The sequence below is a fragment of the Panthera tigris genome, chromosome E3 (genome assembly GCF_018350195.1).
Source record: "Panthera tigris isolate Pti1 chromosome E3, P.tigris_Pti1_mat1.1, whole genome shotgun sequence".
NCBI lineage: Eukaryota > Metazoa > Chordata > Mammalia > Carnivora > Felidae > Panthera > Panthera tigris.
Genome location: NC_056675.1, coordinates 39,397,485 through 39,412,681, shown reverse-complemented (window position 1 = coordinate 39,412,681; position 15,197 = coordinate 39,397,485). Strand labels below are relative to the sequence as shown.

At 46.3% G+C, this 15,197-nt stretch overlaps 1 protein-coding gene across 5 annotated transcripts in view; it reads left to right on the top strand.

Annotated features, from left to right (window-relative positions):
* The window catches only part of LOC102958727 (ATP-binding cassette sub-family A member 17-like), an 87,959-nt gene that overhangs the window by 21,247 nt on the left and 51,515 nt on the right, over window positions 1-15,197 (top strand). For all 5 annotated transcript variants that reach the window (XM_042972324.1, XM_042972326.1, XM_042972323.1 and 2 more), the window contains 3 exons: window positions 1-117; window positions 1,467-1,584; window positions 9,619-9,792. In XM_042972324.1, the coding sequence (XP_042828258.1) occupies window positions 1-117; window positions 1,467-1,584; window positions 9,619-9,792 (409 nt within the window). The remainder of the gene's footprint in view (window positions 118-1,466; window positions 1,585-9,618; window positions 9,793-15,197) is intronic.

Sequence of the window (15,197 nt, the reverse complement as noted above, 5' to 3'; positions counted from 1 at the left end):
GAGTACATGTGCATGATGGGAGTGGACAACTGGCAACACTGGGCTGCCTGGTTCATCGTGTTCTTCGTCTCGGCCCTCCTCGCCGTTTCTTTCATGACCGTCCTCTTCTGCACACAGGTGCGTGTCCGGTCCCTCCGCACACGCTAAGCGGAAGGAAGGTGGCTGCGGAGCGGGCGGCGGGGCTGAGACTCGACAGAAGATGAGAGCACAGCCAGGGACGCGCACTTGGGGCAACCTCAGGTGGTATTTGCGGAAACTTTGCGGGCATCGGGCACTGAAGCTGCACCATCCGGGAGAGCCTTGACGGCCTTCCGCTGCTGGGGCTGCAAGTACTGGACGTGGGTGTGATTAATTTCGTCAGGGAAGTGGGATTCGTCTCCTAATTAAAGTATTTTATAAACTTTAAAACATTACAACTCCGCAAATAGTTGAAAACAGTTGTTGTAAAAGATGGAGAACGTCCTCTTAGGCCCATCCTACCGTGTTAAATTTTCCTCCGTGCTGCCATCGAGATCTGGTGTTCCAATTTGCTAACTTGCATCTGATGGCTAAATTATAATCCACCATGTGGATAAATGAAGATTTAGCTTCTAAATTACCCAAATTGGGGCACTTTGGATAAAGGTAGGCAAGAAAACCCAGACCACACGGCAAAATACATAAAACAAAGAAAACGGCCAGAAAGCATTAAAAAGAGGAGACGTGAGGTGTCCAAAGAAATACTATAGTTATTATAAGAGCGACAATGACAAATGGGATAAAGTCTCTTATTAAAGCGAAAGAGATTCACATTGGGTCAAAAATAGAATTCAGACGTATGCTCTCTTTAAAAAAGATACACGTACAGAGCGTAATTTATAAAAGGTAATGGACACTGGATCAAAGTTATGCCTTAAAAAAAAAAATCAAGATATGTTGTCTAATTTAGACTAATCTTGTGGTTTTAAAACAATTTCTGCATTGTTCTGGGGCCCCTGGGTGGCTCAGTTGGTTGAGCGTCTGGCTCTTGATTTTGGCTCAGGTCATGATCCCAGGGTCGTGGGATCGAGTCCGAAGTCAGGTACCATGCGGAGCATGGAGCCTACTTAAGAGTCTCTTTCTCTAATGCCTAAGAAAGTATCTTCTTGAAAGCCTTGGCTTTAATCATAGGATTTTTTTTTTCCCCTCTGTATCCCCTGTGTGGTATTAAACCACATCATGTCTGATCCAGAAAAAAAAAAAAAAAGAGTCTCTTTCTCTCTCTCTCTCTCTCTCTCTCCCTCCCTCCCTCCCCTCCTGCTGCACCTCTCCCCCACTCATGCTCTCTCTAAAATAAAAAATAAAATAAATTCATTAAAATAAATAAATAAATAAATAAATAAATAAATAAATAAATAAATAAAAGTTCTGCATTGTTTTCAGGGTATTTTATGCCTCTCCTCATTCTTTCCACGTAAAAACAATGTGTGTTTGTGACTGCTCCACAGGTAAACAGTGTGGCGGTGTTCAGGAACAGCGACCCTAGCTTGATATTTGTTTTCCTACTGTCTTTTGCCACGGCCACTGTTTTCTTTGCATTCATGATCAGCACATTCTTCCAAAAAGGTGAGTCCTGATAAAATTCTCAGTCGAGGAGTGTGTGTGTGACTTCTTTTTCTGGTAGCATTGCTATTCCAGTTACGTGCATCATTAATTATTATTTCTCCAAAGCCAAGTTTTCACCTCTACGGTTACTTTAGCAATAGAGCAGCTCCATTCCCCATTAAAGGCTTAGGGAACTGTCTCTATATACGTATATCTTTATGCCTCATTTGGCTTCTAAATGTAATTTCAAATGGAAGCAAATGGTAAGTCCCAATGTGGAAGGAAATGAAGGGTAAGACATCCAGTGCAGACAGGTTTCCAGGTCTTGATTGTGAGTTGGGCACAATGATAGGGTAGCTTATAAGACACCACAGTAAGAGAGGAATTCCTGGGACTTTGGTCCTGTCAGAGGGGTGTTTTCTCTAAAACTGTTGGTAGAGTCGCTGAACTACTAGAGACAAAAATAACAGGAAATGGAGTCAAAGTCAGAGTGTGGGATAACTGAGTCCTGATTCAAATAGAGAGACGGAGGTAAAAACATGAATGGAGGACGGGTCCAGCAGGTGGTAACAACGACAAAAAGGCTTAAAAGAATTTGGGAAAAAATAAAAATGTGGTATAAATGAAGACAGGCAATTTATTGTTTACATTGGTGAATATTTGACATCAGATACCATGTTCTAATATGTGGGCCCTGGAAAATATGGACCCTGCCAAGATGGGGGTGGGTTCTTTGGGAGGCTAACTGGGCTTGGACACTATCTCCTGATTCAAATTCTTTACCTAGTGTCCCACTATCTCTCAATAGCTCAAGGGCAAGCATGGCAGGGGAGATGGTCAAGGAAGAGAGTTACGTGGATACCTTAGAGCATAAGTATCAAAAGGATGCTCAAAAGCTAAAGCTAATGTGGTACAGAAGGTTGAAACCCCCAAAGTTGAGCTTGCGTTCACACACAAGAAATAAGCACAGGCTGGAAATAAAAAACAAAACCAATGAGGTCAGAAGCACAATATAGCAGGACCAGAGTAGGAAACAGTCCCAAGTGAAGGCAAATATATACTACGCAACTCAGAGTCTACGACCAATTGCTTTTTGATGAAGGGGCCGAGACAATTCAACAGGCAAGGAATAAGGAACAGTCTTTTCAGCAAAGGGTGCTGGGATAGCTGGATATCCACGTGCAAAAGAATGAAGTTGGACCCTACATCACATCATGCACAAAAATCAACTCAATATGGATTGTAACCCCAAATATAAGAGTTAAAACTACAAAATCCTGAAAAGAAAATACAGGCATAAATCTTTGTGATCTGGGGTTAGGTGGTGATTTCTTAGACATGACACCAAAAGCATAAATCATAAAAAAGCAAATGGATAAATTGGACTTCCTCAATGTTAAAAACTTTGTGCTTCAAAGGATACCATCAAGAAAGTGAAAAGACAACCACAGACTGGGAGAAAACATCTGCAAGTACTATATATCATAAGAGACTTGCATCCAACATAAGTAAATTAAACTAAATTAAACTAAACTACAACTAAAAATAAAAACACAAATATTCCAAACTCATTCTACAGGCCAGCGTTGCCTTGATACCAAAGCTGGAAAAGACATCAGACCAAAAAAACTACAGACTAAAATTCTTTATGAATACAGAGATGGAAAAATCATCAACAAAACACTAGCAAACTAAATCCAACATTATATTAGAATGATTACACACTATGCCAAGTGGGGTTTATCCCAAGAATGGAAGAATAATTCAACATATGAAAAATAATAAATGTAATACACCATTTGATAAAAGAAAAAATGAACACAATTTTATTCACTTTTATTCATCTCAATTGATATTGAAAAAGCATGTGACAAAACCCAGTACTTTTCATGATAAAAAAATTTTAACAAACTAAAATTTAAAGGAAGTATCTCAATCAACAGTGAGCATTTACGAAAACCCCACAACTAATATCATATTCAATGGTGAATAATTGAAAATATTCCCCCTAAGATCAGGAACAAGATAAGGATGCCCACTTTCCCCTCTGTTATTCAACACTGTACTGGAAGTTCTAGCCGGAGCAATTAAGAAGAAAAAAGAAACCAAAGACATGTAACTGGAGAGGAAGAAGCAAAACTCTCTCTATTCAAACGTGACATGATCTTATACAGAGAAAATCCTAAAGAATCCACAAAAAGAACTTTGAATCCAGCGAATTTGAATCCAGAAACAAATGAATTCAGCAAATTTGCAAGATACAAAGTCAACACGCAAAAATCAGTTGTGTTTCTACACACGCACAGTAACCATCCCCAAAAGGAAATCAAGAAAACAATTCCACTTAAAATGCCATCCAAAATAAAATACTCAGGAATAAATCTGACCACAGAGATAAGAGACTTGGTAAAAGAAATCAAAGATGACTTAATGGAAAGACATCCCATGTTCATGGATTGGAAGACTTAGTATTGTTAAAACGGCCCTATTCCCCCAGATTGATCTACAGATTCTATTCAGATCCTATTAAAATCCCAGCTTCCTTTTTCTCAGAAATGGACAAGATGATCATAAAATTCACACGGAATGGCAATGGGCCTTGAAAAGCCAAAACAATTTCAAAAAAGAATAACAAAGTTAGAGGATTCACACTTCCTGGTTTCAAACTTACTACAAAGCTGTAGGGATCAAAACAGTGTGGTACTGGCATGAACATAGATAGACTGATGGAACAGAATTGAGTGTCTAGAAATAAGCCCATACATCTAATAGGCAATTGATTTTGACAAGGGTGCCATGACCATGTAATGGAAAACGAACAGTTTCTTTAACAAATGGTGCTGGGACAACCAGATAGGCACTTGGACTCCTACCTCACTTCATTCCTTAGATGGCTGAATACTATTCCATAATATGGACAGACCACATTTGGTTATCTTTTCATCTGTTGATGGAAACTGGGTTGTTTCCACCTTTTGGCTGATGTGAACAATGCTGTTGTGAACATTTGTGCACAAGTGTCTGTTTGAGTTTGCTTTCAATTCCTTTGGGCATACACCTAGGAGTGTAGATGCTGGATGATGATTCTATTTAACTTTTTGAGGAACATTTTGAGGAAGTAGCAAACTGTTTTTTGCAGAAGGTGCAACATTTTACATTTGCACAGCAGTACATAAGGGCTCTTTTTTTTTTTTTTTTTTTTTTTTTTTGAGAAATACCTGTTCAAGTCTTTTGCCCATTTTTCACTTGCATGGTTTGTTCTGTTGCTGCTGAATTATATGAGTTACTTATGGACTTTGAATATTAATCTCTCTTCAGATATGATTTGCAAATATTTTCTCCCATTCCATGGGTTGTCTTTTTACTGTCTTGATAGTGTCTTTTGATGCACAAAAATTTTAAATTTTGTTAAAGTATAATTTATCTCTTTTTTCTTTTGTTGCCTATGCTTTTGTCCTTATACTAAGAAACCAGTGCCAAACCCAAGGTTATGAAGATTTCTCCCAAGGTTTCTTCTAAGAGTTTTATAGGTTTAACTCATGTTTAGAACGTTGATCCATTTTGAGTTAATTTTTGCATATCGTCTAAGATCAGGGTACAACTTCATTCTTTTGCATGTAGATATCCAGTTTTCCCAACACCATTTGTTGAAAAGCTACTCTTTGGGGAGCCTGGGTGGCTCAGTCGGTTGAGCGTCCGACTTCAGCTCAGGTCATGATCTCACAGTCTGTGGGTTCGAGCCCTGCGTCAGGCTCTGTGCTGACAGCTCAGAGCCTGGAGCCTGTTTCCAATCCTGTGTCTCCCTCTCTCTCTGCCCCTCCCCCACTCTCACTTTGTCTCACCCTGTCTCTCAAAAATAAAAATAAAAAATAAAAATACAAAAAGCTACTCTTTCCCCCATTGAACAGCTTTAGCATCAATTGAAAATGAATTGATCATGGGGCGCCTGGGTGGCTCGGTTGGTTAAGTGTCCAACTTACGCTCAGGTCATGATCTCACAGTCTGTGAGTTTGAGCCCCACGTTGGGCTCTGTGCTGACAGTTCAGAGCCTGGAGCCTGCTTTGGGTTCTGTGTCTCCCTCTCTCTCAAATAATAAATAAACATTAAAATTTTAAAAAAAGAGAAAAAGAAAATGAATTGATCATGTACGTGAGGGATTGTTTCTGGGCTACTATATTCCACTGGTGTTTATTGGTCTAGACTTTGAGAGGAATTGATGTTCATTCTTTAAATGTTTGGTAGAATTCACAAGTGAAGTCATTATGGTCCTGGGATTTTCTTCGTTGGAACAGAATGCGAGGGGCCTATGGGGCACCATCCAGTGTACTAACATACACATTACTGGATTCCCAGAATAAAAAAAGAGAAAGGGGGAAAAAAAACCCACCAGAAAGAAATATTTAAAGAAATAATGACTGAAAACAACCCCAATTTGATGAAAGACATGAATCTACAAACCCAAGAATCTCAGTGAACTCCAAGCAAGATAAACTCAAAGAGATCCACACCAAGAGTCATTCAAATTGTCAAAACCCAAAGTCAAAAAGAGCATTTGTGAAGGCATCAAGAAGAGGCTCCTCGTGTACAAGTGAACCTTGGTCATATCAAAAGCTGATTTCTCTTCAGAAACTACAGAGTTCAGAAGTTAGTGAGATGACATTTTAAATCCCGAGGGGGTTAAAATTCAACCAGGAATTCTATACCTGGCAAAACCCCTTGAGAATGAAGGTGAAATTGAGACATTTTCGGACAAACAGAAGCAGAGAGTGTCCATTGTTACCGATGGACTTGCCCTACAAAAATTGACAAAGGGAGTTTTTGGGGCAGAAATGAAAAGCCGCCAAACAGTAACTTGAAGCCATAAGAAGAAATACAGACCACCAACTGGTGAAGACACCTTAAGCCAGAATCACTGTCCTTCTGGTTTGTAAATCATCTTCTCTCTCCTATATGATTTATAAGCAAATGCATGAAAATATTCATGAATCTGCATTAATGGGCACTTAACAGATGAAGATATGATCTGTCACAATAACAGTTTAAAAGGGGGAGGACAGAGATGTCTGTGAGCAGAGTGTATGGTATTGAAGGTAAGTGGTATTATTTAAACTTGGTTGTTGTAAGTGTAAGGTTAATTATTACATAGTTTTGACTAAACTATGCGTGTTACTTTCCTGTTGCTGAGGTAACAGCTTACTGCATACTGAGTGGCTAAAAATAGCACATATTCATCATCTTACAGCCAAGTCTGAAATGCATTTCTCTGGGCTAAAGCATCAAGACTTCCTCAGGGCTGTGTTCTTTCTGGAGACACGAGAGGAGAATGAGAACCCTTCCCGATGCCTGCATTTGGGGGCTCATGGCTCCTTCCTCAGTCTTGGGCGCTCTAGCTCCTTCTGACTTCTGATTCCATCACCTCCCCTCACTCTGGCACTCCTAACTCCCTCTCCTGAGGGCCCGTGCCGTTGGACCCACCCAGATAATCCAGAATAAGCTCATCTCAAGATTCTCAATCACCTCCACAAAGTCCCTCGGGCTCTGTAAAGTCATACCTTAATGTTACGCTTTCGGGGGTTAGGATTGGACATCCCTGGGAAGCCTTTATTCTGCCCACTGCAGCACATAAACAACTGGAAAAATAGTGAAGTGAGAAAAGAAATTATTGAAGCAACTTCTCAACATTGAAAACCAACAGAAATAAATGTTTTCAAGTTGGGGGGCTTGAAAAGAATCACTTCACAAAGAAAGGAATTACTTCAAATGCTTTTAAAACATAGTGTTTCAGGGAGCCTGGGTAGCTCAGTCGGTTAAGCGTCCAACTTTGGCTCAGGTCATGATCTCATGGTTGTGAGTTTGAGCCCCTCTTTGAGCTCTGTGCTGACAGCTCAGAGCCTGGAGCCTGCTTTGAAGGCTGTCTCCCTCTCTCTCTGCCCCTCCCCTGCTCACGCTCTGTCTCTCAAAAATAAACATTAGAAATCTTTTTAAAAAAGAATAATGCTTGCAATGGGTTGAAACATGTAAAATATGAAAACCCTTGATCACGTAACAATCGTGATTTATAACGGTGCCCCAGGAAATGCCTCACTGGCAGCCCCCAGAGGTGGCTAGGGCGGCCATCCATCACACCCTGTTACCACCACAGGCAGGAAGGCACGTCCTGGCTCCTGGCTGCCCTCCAGATCGTGCCTCCCGCCCGCCCGGCCCCTTTGAGGAGGAGATTGTCATGTGAGCAAACCACACTCTACCTCTTACCGAAGCCTCTGCTGCCCCCTGTCCCTGCCCACATTCATGGTTGGTGGTCCCGCCTCATCTCCTCTCAGACCCCTGGCTTGCTCTCCCAGTGACCCTGTGCCACCCCACATCGGTGCTCCCACGCTCCCACGGGCATCCCCTAAACCTGAGCCAACAACTGTGTGGTGGCCAGAATCTCAGCCTCAACAACCCCACTCTTGACCCCCCATGTCTCTGTTTAGCTCCCCCGTCTTGCACCCACCTCCCCCAATAATTCTTTGACCCCCATCAAGATGTCTGATCCATTGGCCCCAATGTTTTGTCACTATCCATCACCCCATCGTATGCCTCGCCCCGCTCGGAGCCCATGGCCCGTCCCTACTTTGACTCCTCTGACGTATACCCACCCGCCCTCTGTTGAACTCGTATTGCAAATCCTCAGCCCTGGTCACACCCAGCTCCCCGCTTACCCTGCAGCAGAACCTGGCCGGAGAAACTCTCTCCCGTGTGTGGACCAGTCTCTTTATTTAGGCCTCTGGTTCACGGATTCGCTGGCCACCGCCCTGCAGACCGCCCACATTCCTCTGTCACTTTGACCCGCACCTCTCTGGAACAGCAATTTCAAACCTCTTCCCAATCCTCCAGTGGACGCAGCCCTTCTCCCTTCTTCACTGAGGCTGGAAGTTCTTGCTCTGGCCTCAGAGGGCCGGTTTTGCGTCCTCGTGTGGACCCTGACCTTGAGCAAGTTAACAGACTGTGCATGCGTTTTCCCTTCTGTGAGACTGGAAAATAACAGTATTTACAACTTAGTTAGAAGGATCAGGTAGGGTATTGCACGTCAAATGCTGACAACACTTGATGCGTGGTAAGAGCTTAGTAGATCCTAGCAATGATTGACACCATTTACAAAAGAAGAAACTGAGTCAAGTTATACAAGATCCAAGGTCAGCCAGGTTCGGTGAAGGGCCCACTGCTGTCTCAATGGGGGCTCCTTCCATTACCTATGCAACCTTTAGGACCGGCTCCCTGTTCTCTCCACTTCCTGGAAGTCAAACGCCTGCACTCAACCTGAGCTCCTGTCCCACAGTCCAGCTGGATTGGCCTTCTCTCCCAATCTGGAGCCACCGTGCCAAGAACCTGGAAAAACCTCAAGTCCTTGACCCATAATTTACTAGCTCCATGCCACAGGGCGCATTTATTCCATGTGGCTAAACCTCAGTTTCCTCCCCTGTAAAACTTTGGGAGGGCACGGGGGTTATGGAAGAGTCTATAGAGAATGCACGGGTCCCGGTACTACATCATGTCCCACTGCCCGGAGGAGGTCTGTACCGTGAGGGATGGTGTCAGTGCTATCTTGGGCAGTTACACATTGTGCCTTCACAGACAGATGGATTCGTGTTGGTTTTTTTTTTTTTTTTTTTTTTTTTTAACGTTTATTATTGAGAGACAGAGAAAGACAGAGTGTGAGCAGGGGAGGGGCAGAGGGAGAGGGAGACACAGAATCTGAAGCAGGTTCCAGGCTCTAAGCTGTCAGCACAGAGCCCAACGCGGGGCTTGGACTCACAAACTGCGAGATCGTGACCTGAGCCGAAGTCAGACGCTTAACCAACTGAGCCACCCAGGTGCCCCCGGATGGATTTGTGTTTTAAGTGCCACAGATGCCCTTGGTCTTTTGATAGCGAAAGTGCAAAATTCCTCAAAAGACGACTTTTCTTGGAGATGCTGAGGCCCCCACAGTCCCCACCCCCGTCCTGCCATGGCAGGAAGGGGCTTGTGTCGCACATGGTGCATCAGTGACAAAACCCTTCTCGTTTCTTCCCGCAGCCCACGTAGCCACTGCCTCAGGAGGAATCATCTTCTTCCTCACCTACCTCCCATACCTGTACCTCACTTTCAGCTACTCCCAGAGGACCCACTTCCAAAAGATTGGCTTTTGCCTGCTCTCGAATGTCGCCATGGCACTGGGAGTGCGATTTATCTCCATATTTGAGATAAGAGGTGAGTCCCACCTTTCTCCAAGGGACGCTGCCTCAATGCCCTGTCACCGCTGACGGGCAGGGTGACCTGAGTTCCCACGAGAGCCTCACTGCACTCTTCATTCGGCGTCCTGAGCGTTTCCGACCTGCTCGAAGCTACAGTAGGTTGTAGGACACGTTCACACCACACAGCTCGCAGTGTGGTTTGGGAGCAAAACTAAAGCGTGTTAATGATTTAGGAGATGATATGACCATGCAGTCGTACAGATATAAAAGATAGAGAGTTATGGTGCGCCTGGGTGGCTCCGTCGGTTAAGCATCCGACTTCGGCTCAGGTCATGATCTCATGGTCCGTGAGTTCGAGCCCCACATTGGGCTCTGTGCTGACAGCTTGGAGCCTGGAGCCTGCTTCGGATTCTGTGTCTCCCTTTCTCTCTGCCCCTCCCCTGCTTGTTGTCTCTCTCTCTCTCAAAAATAAATAAAAACATTAAAAATTTTTAAAAAAAGATACAGAGTCACGATTCAATTTGGTTCACACTTTCAGAATTTTATGGATAAATGGAGTGCTATCTACATACGTCATGTTTGAGGCTCACAGCCTTCAGGGTCCACCTAGGGGACTTCCCACCAATGGTGTCCTACTTCCAACTCCCACCTTTGGAAGTGCACCCCCAAGTTTTCATCTGTCTTATGTTCTGGGGTCGGAAGGATCCTTCCGAATGCCAGCAGTCACAGCAGAAGATTGCAGCTAGCATGTCAAAATGTAGGGACCAGCTGGCCTCAGTAGGCTTTCTGCATGAGACCGTCCCACATTTCCGCGGCACGAAGGTGATCTGCTGTGAACACTCCAGCAAGTGTCTTCGTTGCTCAGTGTTGGCTTTTATCACCAGAGTCCTGGGTCCAGACACTACGGCTTGGCTTAGCAGCAGCAGGGATAGGAATTATATGTGGGACCTAGGTTATGCGTCCTCTTAGGGCAGTTGGGATTACCTTCAACAACCTGCTCAGAGGCACTATCTATCAATAAATGTCTTTAGGTTGGGATGGTCTAAATGGGTGAAGGGTGCTTAAAATATAATGGAGGGTGTCAAGTTGACCAGAATTCATTGCAGGTGAGTGGTTTTCTTTAACAAAGCAGTGACGAGACTGCACTTTGCGAACGACAACGGGGGAAAAGTAGGTCTAAAACGGTAGCTCCGGGAGTACCTGGGTGGCTCAGTCTGTTAAGCGTCCGACTCTTGATTTCAGCTCAGGTCGTGATATCATGGTTCATGAGATCAAGGTTGGTGAGATCAAGCTGCATGCTGGGCTCAGCGCTCAGCAGGCAGAGCCTGCTTGCGATTCTCTCTCTGTCCCTCTCTCCCTGCCCCTCGCCCCCCACTCTCATGTGCACACTCTCTCTCTCTCTCTCAAAATAAATAAATAAACATAAAAAATGGTACCTCCGATTTCTTCCATGTTAGTGAGTGAATAGGGGAATTTTACAGAGCCTCTCTGTTGAAAGCGGGGGGAACTTGGGTGAGCAGTTGGGCTGGACGAGCTTGTGGGTTTGTTCCCACGCTGGGATTCTCTCGGGGAGAGACTGAAACGACACTCGGCAGGGCTACAATGTGGTCCTGACAGCCGTGGGGGTCCGAGCATCCTGGGTGGGCATCCTGGGTAGGCTGAGATGGCCCGGCTCCCACGCCTCTGCCTCCTGCAGTCACTGGGTGTGGACCACCCAGAAAAGGCTGTGAGGAGGCTGACAGCTGAAAGCCCGTTGGCCGCAGCACGTCTGGCAGCTGAGGTGACAGCTTTCGTGAAGGGGGGGGGGGGGCAGGAAAGTACATCCCTGTGTCCTTATACCAACCCCTGATACACGAGACGGCCTTGGGGAAGGTGCCGTGGTGCTGGCTGTATCGTGAAAGAAAAACAAAGGAGAAAATTGCCCCCACGAGCCTGTTACAAGCTGGTTCTCTGTCGGAGCTGCAGCCCGGGTCACCCTGCAGGGGCAGTCCAGGGACCCTCAAGCAGCAGCCCAGGTGCCCGGCAGAGCCGGCCTCACAGGCAAAGCCTCACAGGTTTTCAAGTAAAAGGCAGTGAGAAACATAAGGAAATAAACAGCCATGGACAGGAACCAACAGAAACAAGACAAAGTGAAAACAGATTCACAAAGTCCTCACATTTTGGGATTATCAAATCACAGATTATAAAACAATAATGCTCGTGATAGGTTTTTCTTTTCATAAGGCAGGTTTGAAAATATCTGCAAGAAATAAGGACCCAATACTCCTTGGGGGAAATACAAAATACGACCAACCAAGGAGCAAACTTCGTGGATGGGTTACCTGTAGATTCAAAACAGCGGAGGGAGAATTATGACCTGGAAGGAGGTGAGAAGAAACCATGCAGAAGGCAGCAACGAGGACCAAAAGGATTTTAAAATGGCAGGAGAGCTGAAAACTGACGCAGCGAAGAGTGTTTTGCCTCCATTTAAGCAGAGATCCGGCAGGAAATGAGAGAAGGGGCAGAGGAAATGCATCTGAAAAGAGGGTGCCCAGATCTGTCCCCAAACTCAATGTCAGGAAGCCCAGCAAATCCCAGACGAGAGTAATAAGAAATCTACACTAGGCACATCAGCGTACAACGGAGCACAGCAGATGGCAAGAGAAAAATCTTAAAAGTGGCCTGGGGAGCAAAAAGAAAAATTGCTTTTCAACAGAGCATCAGTGGGGGCCTGAAGACAGTGGCTTCATACACGGGTTGTGTAAAATAACTACAACAACAACAACAGCAGCAGCGGCAGCAGCGGCAACGGAGATTCCTTTAGGTTTTATTTTTTTTAATTTTTTAATGTTTGTTCATTTCTGACACAGAGAGAGTGTGAGTGCGTGCACGCAAGCGGAGGAGGGGCAGGGCGAGGGGGAGACACAGAATCGGAAGCAGGCTCCGGGCTCTGAGCTGTCGGCACGCAGCCCGATGCCCGGCTCAAACCCACAAACTGTGAGATCGTGACCGGAGTCGAAGTCCGACGCTTAACCGACTGAGCCACCCGGGCGCCCCTAGGTTTTTGTTTTTTGGGTTTTTTTAGAGAGAGAAAGAGCGTGTGCATGCAAGTGGGGGAGAGGGGCAGAGAGAACCTTAAGCAGGCTCCAGGCTCAGCTCAGAGCCTGTCGCAGAGCTCGAGAGCTCGATCCCACAACCATGGGATCATGACCTGAGCTGAAATCAAGAGTCAGATGCTCAACTGACTGAGCCATGCAGGCGCCCTCCCTTAGGTTTTTATTCTTTATTTTTTTATCAGGTAAAATTTTTTTAACAGGTAAAATTAAAGTGTATAGGAGGGGCTTTAGAGGGGATCATGTCAGAACCCAAAGGGAATAAATACCTTCCGGAAGGAGAGTAAAGATAATTAAGTTTAGACTTTGCACCATAAAGCAGACCTGGTGATTCATTACTGAGCCAAGCAGGCCAGAAGCAGTGGGTAACTTTTAAACTTAATAGAAGAAAGAGTAACGAAAGGTTGGCTGAGTCCAAAAGCGGCATAAAAGAAGAGAGGACTTTGGTCATACGCCCACCTCCATGGCGTGGGGGCTGGAAGTTGGGGCGCAGGACGGGCACACCCTGTTCAGAACACTCTAGATGGAACAGACATGGTGCAGACCCCTCCCGCACGCACCTTCTTCCTGAATATAATTAGATAAATCGTGGGAGGAAGTCACAGCTAACCCCTACCTGATCCAAACTCTAGACCTGAGCCAAAGTCGGACGCTCAAACGACTGAGTCACCCAGGCGCCCCCTCAAATTAAAAAAAATTTTTTTTAAATGTTTATTTATTTTTGAGACAGAGAGAGACAGAGCATGAACAGGGGAGGGTCACAGAGAGAGGGAGACACAGAATTGGAAGCAGCCTCCAGGCTCTGAGCTGTCAGCACACAGCCCGATGCCCGGCTCGAACTCACGGACTGTGAGATCATGACCTGAGCCCAAGTTGGATGCTCAACCGACTAAGCCACCCAGCCGCCCCCTCAAATTTAAATGAAAGTAGAGAGGCAAGAATGGCCAAAACCGCTTCAGGAAGAGCAAGATGGGAAACCTTGTTTTTCCGGACATGATGATCTCTCAAAGAGCAATCATAATTAAGACTGACAAAAAGACTGATAGAACAGAAAACCCAAAGCCAAAGGCACGGGTGAAGGTCGGCAGTGACGCCGACCCCCGGCAGTGGGGGTCAGTAAATGGTGCTGCAGGGACGGGAGGACCTTCTGGGGAAGTTGAAACCGGACCCGCAAATCACAGCACCCACAGGGGTCAATTCCAGCGTCAAAACTCTGTAACGCTCTTGGCGATGATGGTATAAAAGAGGACACTCCTATCCTCGAAGCGGGAAAGATTTCTTAAACAAGACGCAAACTAAATGACCGTAAAGGGGGGGTGGATCTGACGTCGGGGCAGACTAGCGCTGCGCGAGGACGCACCTGCTCTCGAGAACCACGTGGTCTCAGTGTCACAGCCTTGGAATCTGCCCTGAGCCCTGCGAGATCTGATTGTCAGGCGCAGTGGAAGGCGACGCTCTCGTGCGGACCAGTCGCGGGATCGCCTCCCAGGAAGGGCCTCAGAGGCCACCTGGCCCTTCTCCCCACGGCAGCTCAGCTCAGCCCAGGTTCCTGGGGTGGGGCGTGGGGGGCCCTGACGCGCCGGATGGGAACAGAACCTCAGGTGCTCAGCAAGCACTTGGAAGCCTGAGGAGCAGCCATCTAGCCCGTCTGTATGCTCGCCTGCCCGCACTCGAATCTCTCCCTCGGCGTTGCTGGTTCCCGCCACCGCGAGCCTGCTGGCGGACACTCAGTATCTCGGACGCTTTCAATGAGAAACCTCAGCCACTTGCACCCAGATTAGACACTGGGCACCACACAGGCTACTTTCCTCCCTACGCGCCCAGGACCTGGTCCCAAGCCAACTCCTCGGTACCTTCCTGTATTTGTGGAACAGGGATGTGTGATTGCCCACAGCACGCGAGGCCCCGGGGCAGACGCTGCAGATACAGTGATGGGTGAACAGTAACTCGGGCAGGTTCACAGCACAGAGCCCTACCCTCTCCGATCGCAGCTAGCTCAGGGTGCCGGGGGGATGGGCACATAACCCGGATGGGGGAGGGGTGCAGGGTAAGGAGACCCCTGGGCAACCCTCACTTCAGGTGAGAATTAGCCCGGCGGACAAGGCGGGTAACAGGTGCACAAGTGGGGAGGCGTCTTGGGTGACCACGTCCCTATTCGGTGCCAGTGAAAACACTACCGCCTTCTGGTAATACTGAAAATGTTTTGTCGTGTGGGAGACACTCACAGCTCTAGCTTTCCCCCCTCCCGTGCCTTGCGTTCGTCCCCTAGCGCCCCAGACATCAACTCTGCAGGCCTGCGGGCGGCGGGAGCGGGATGTCCTGCCGTCCG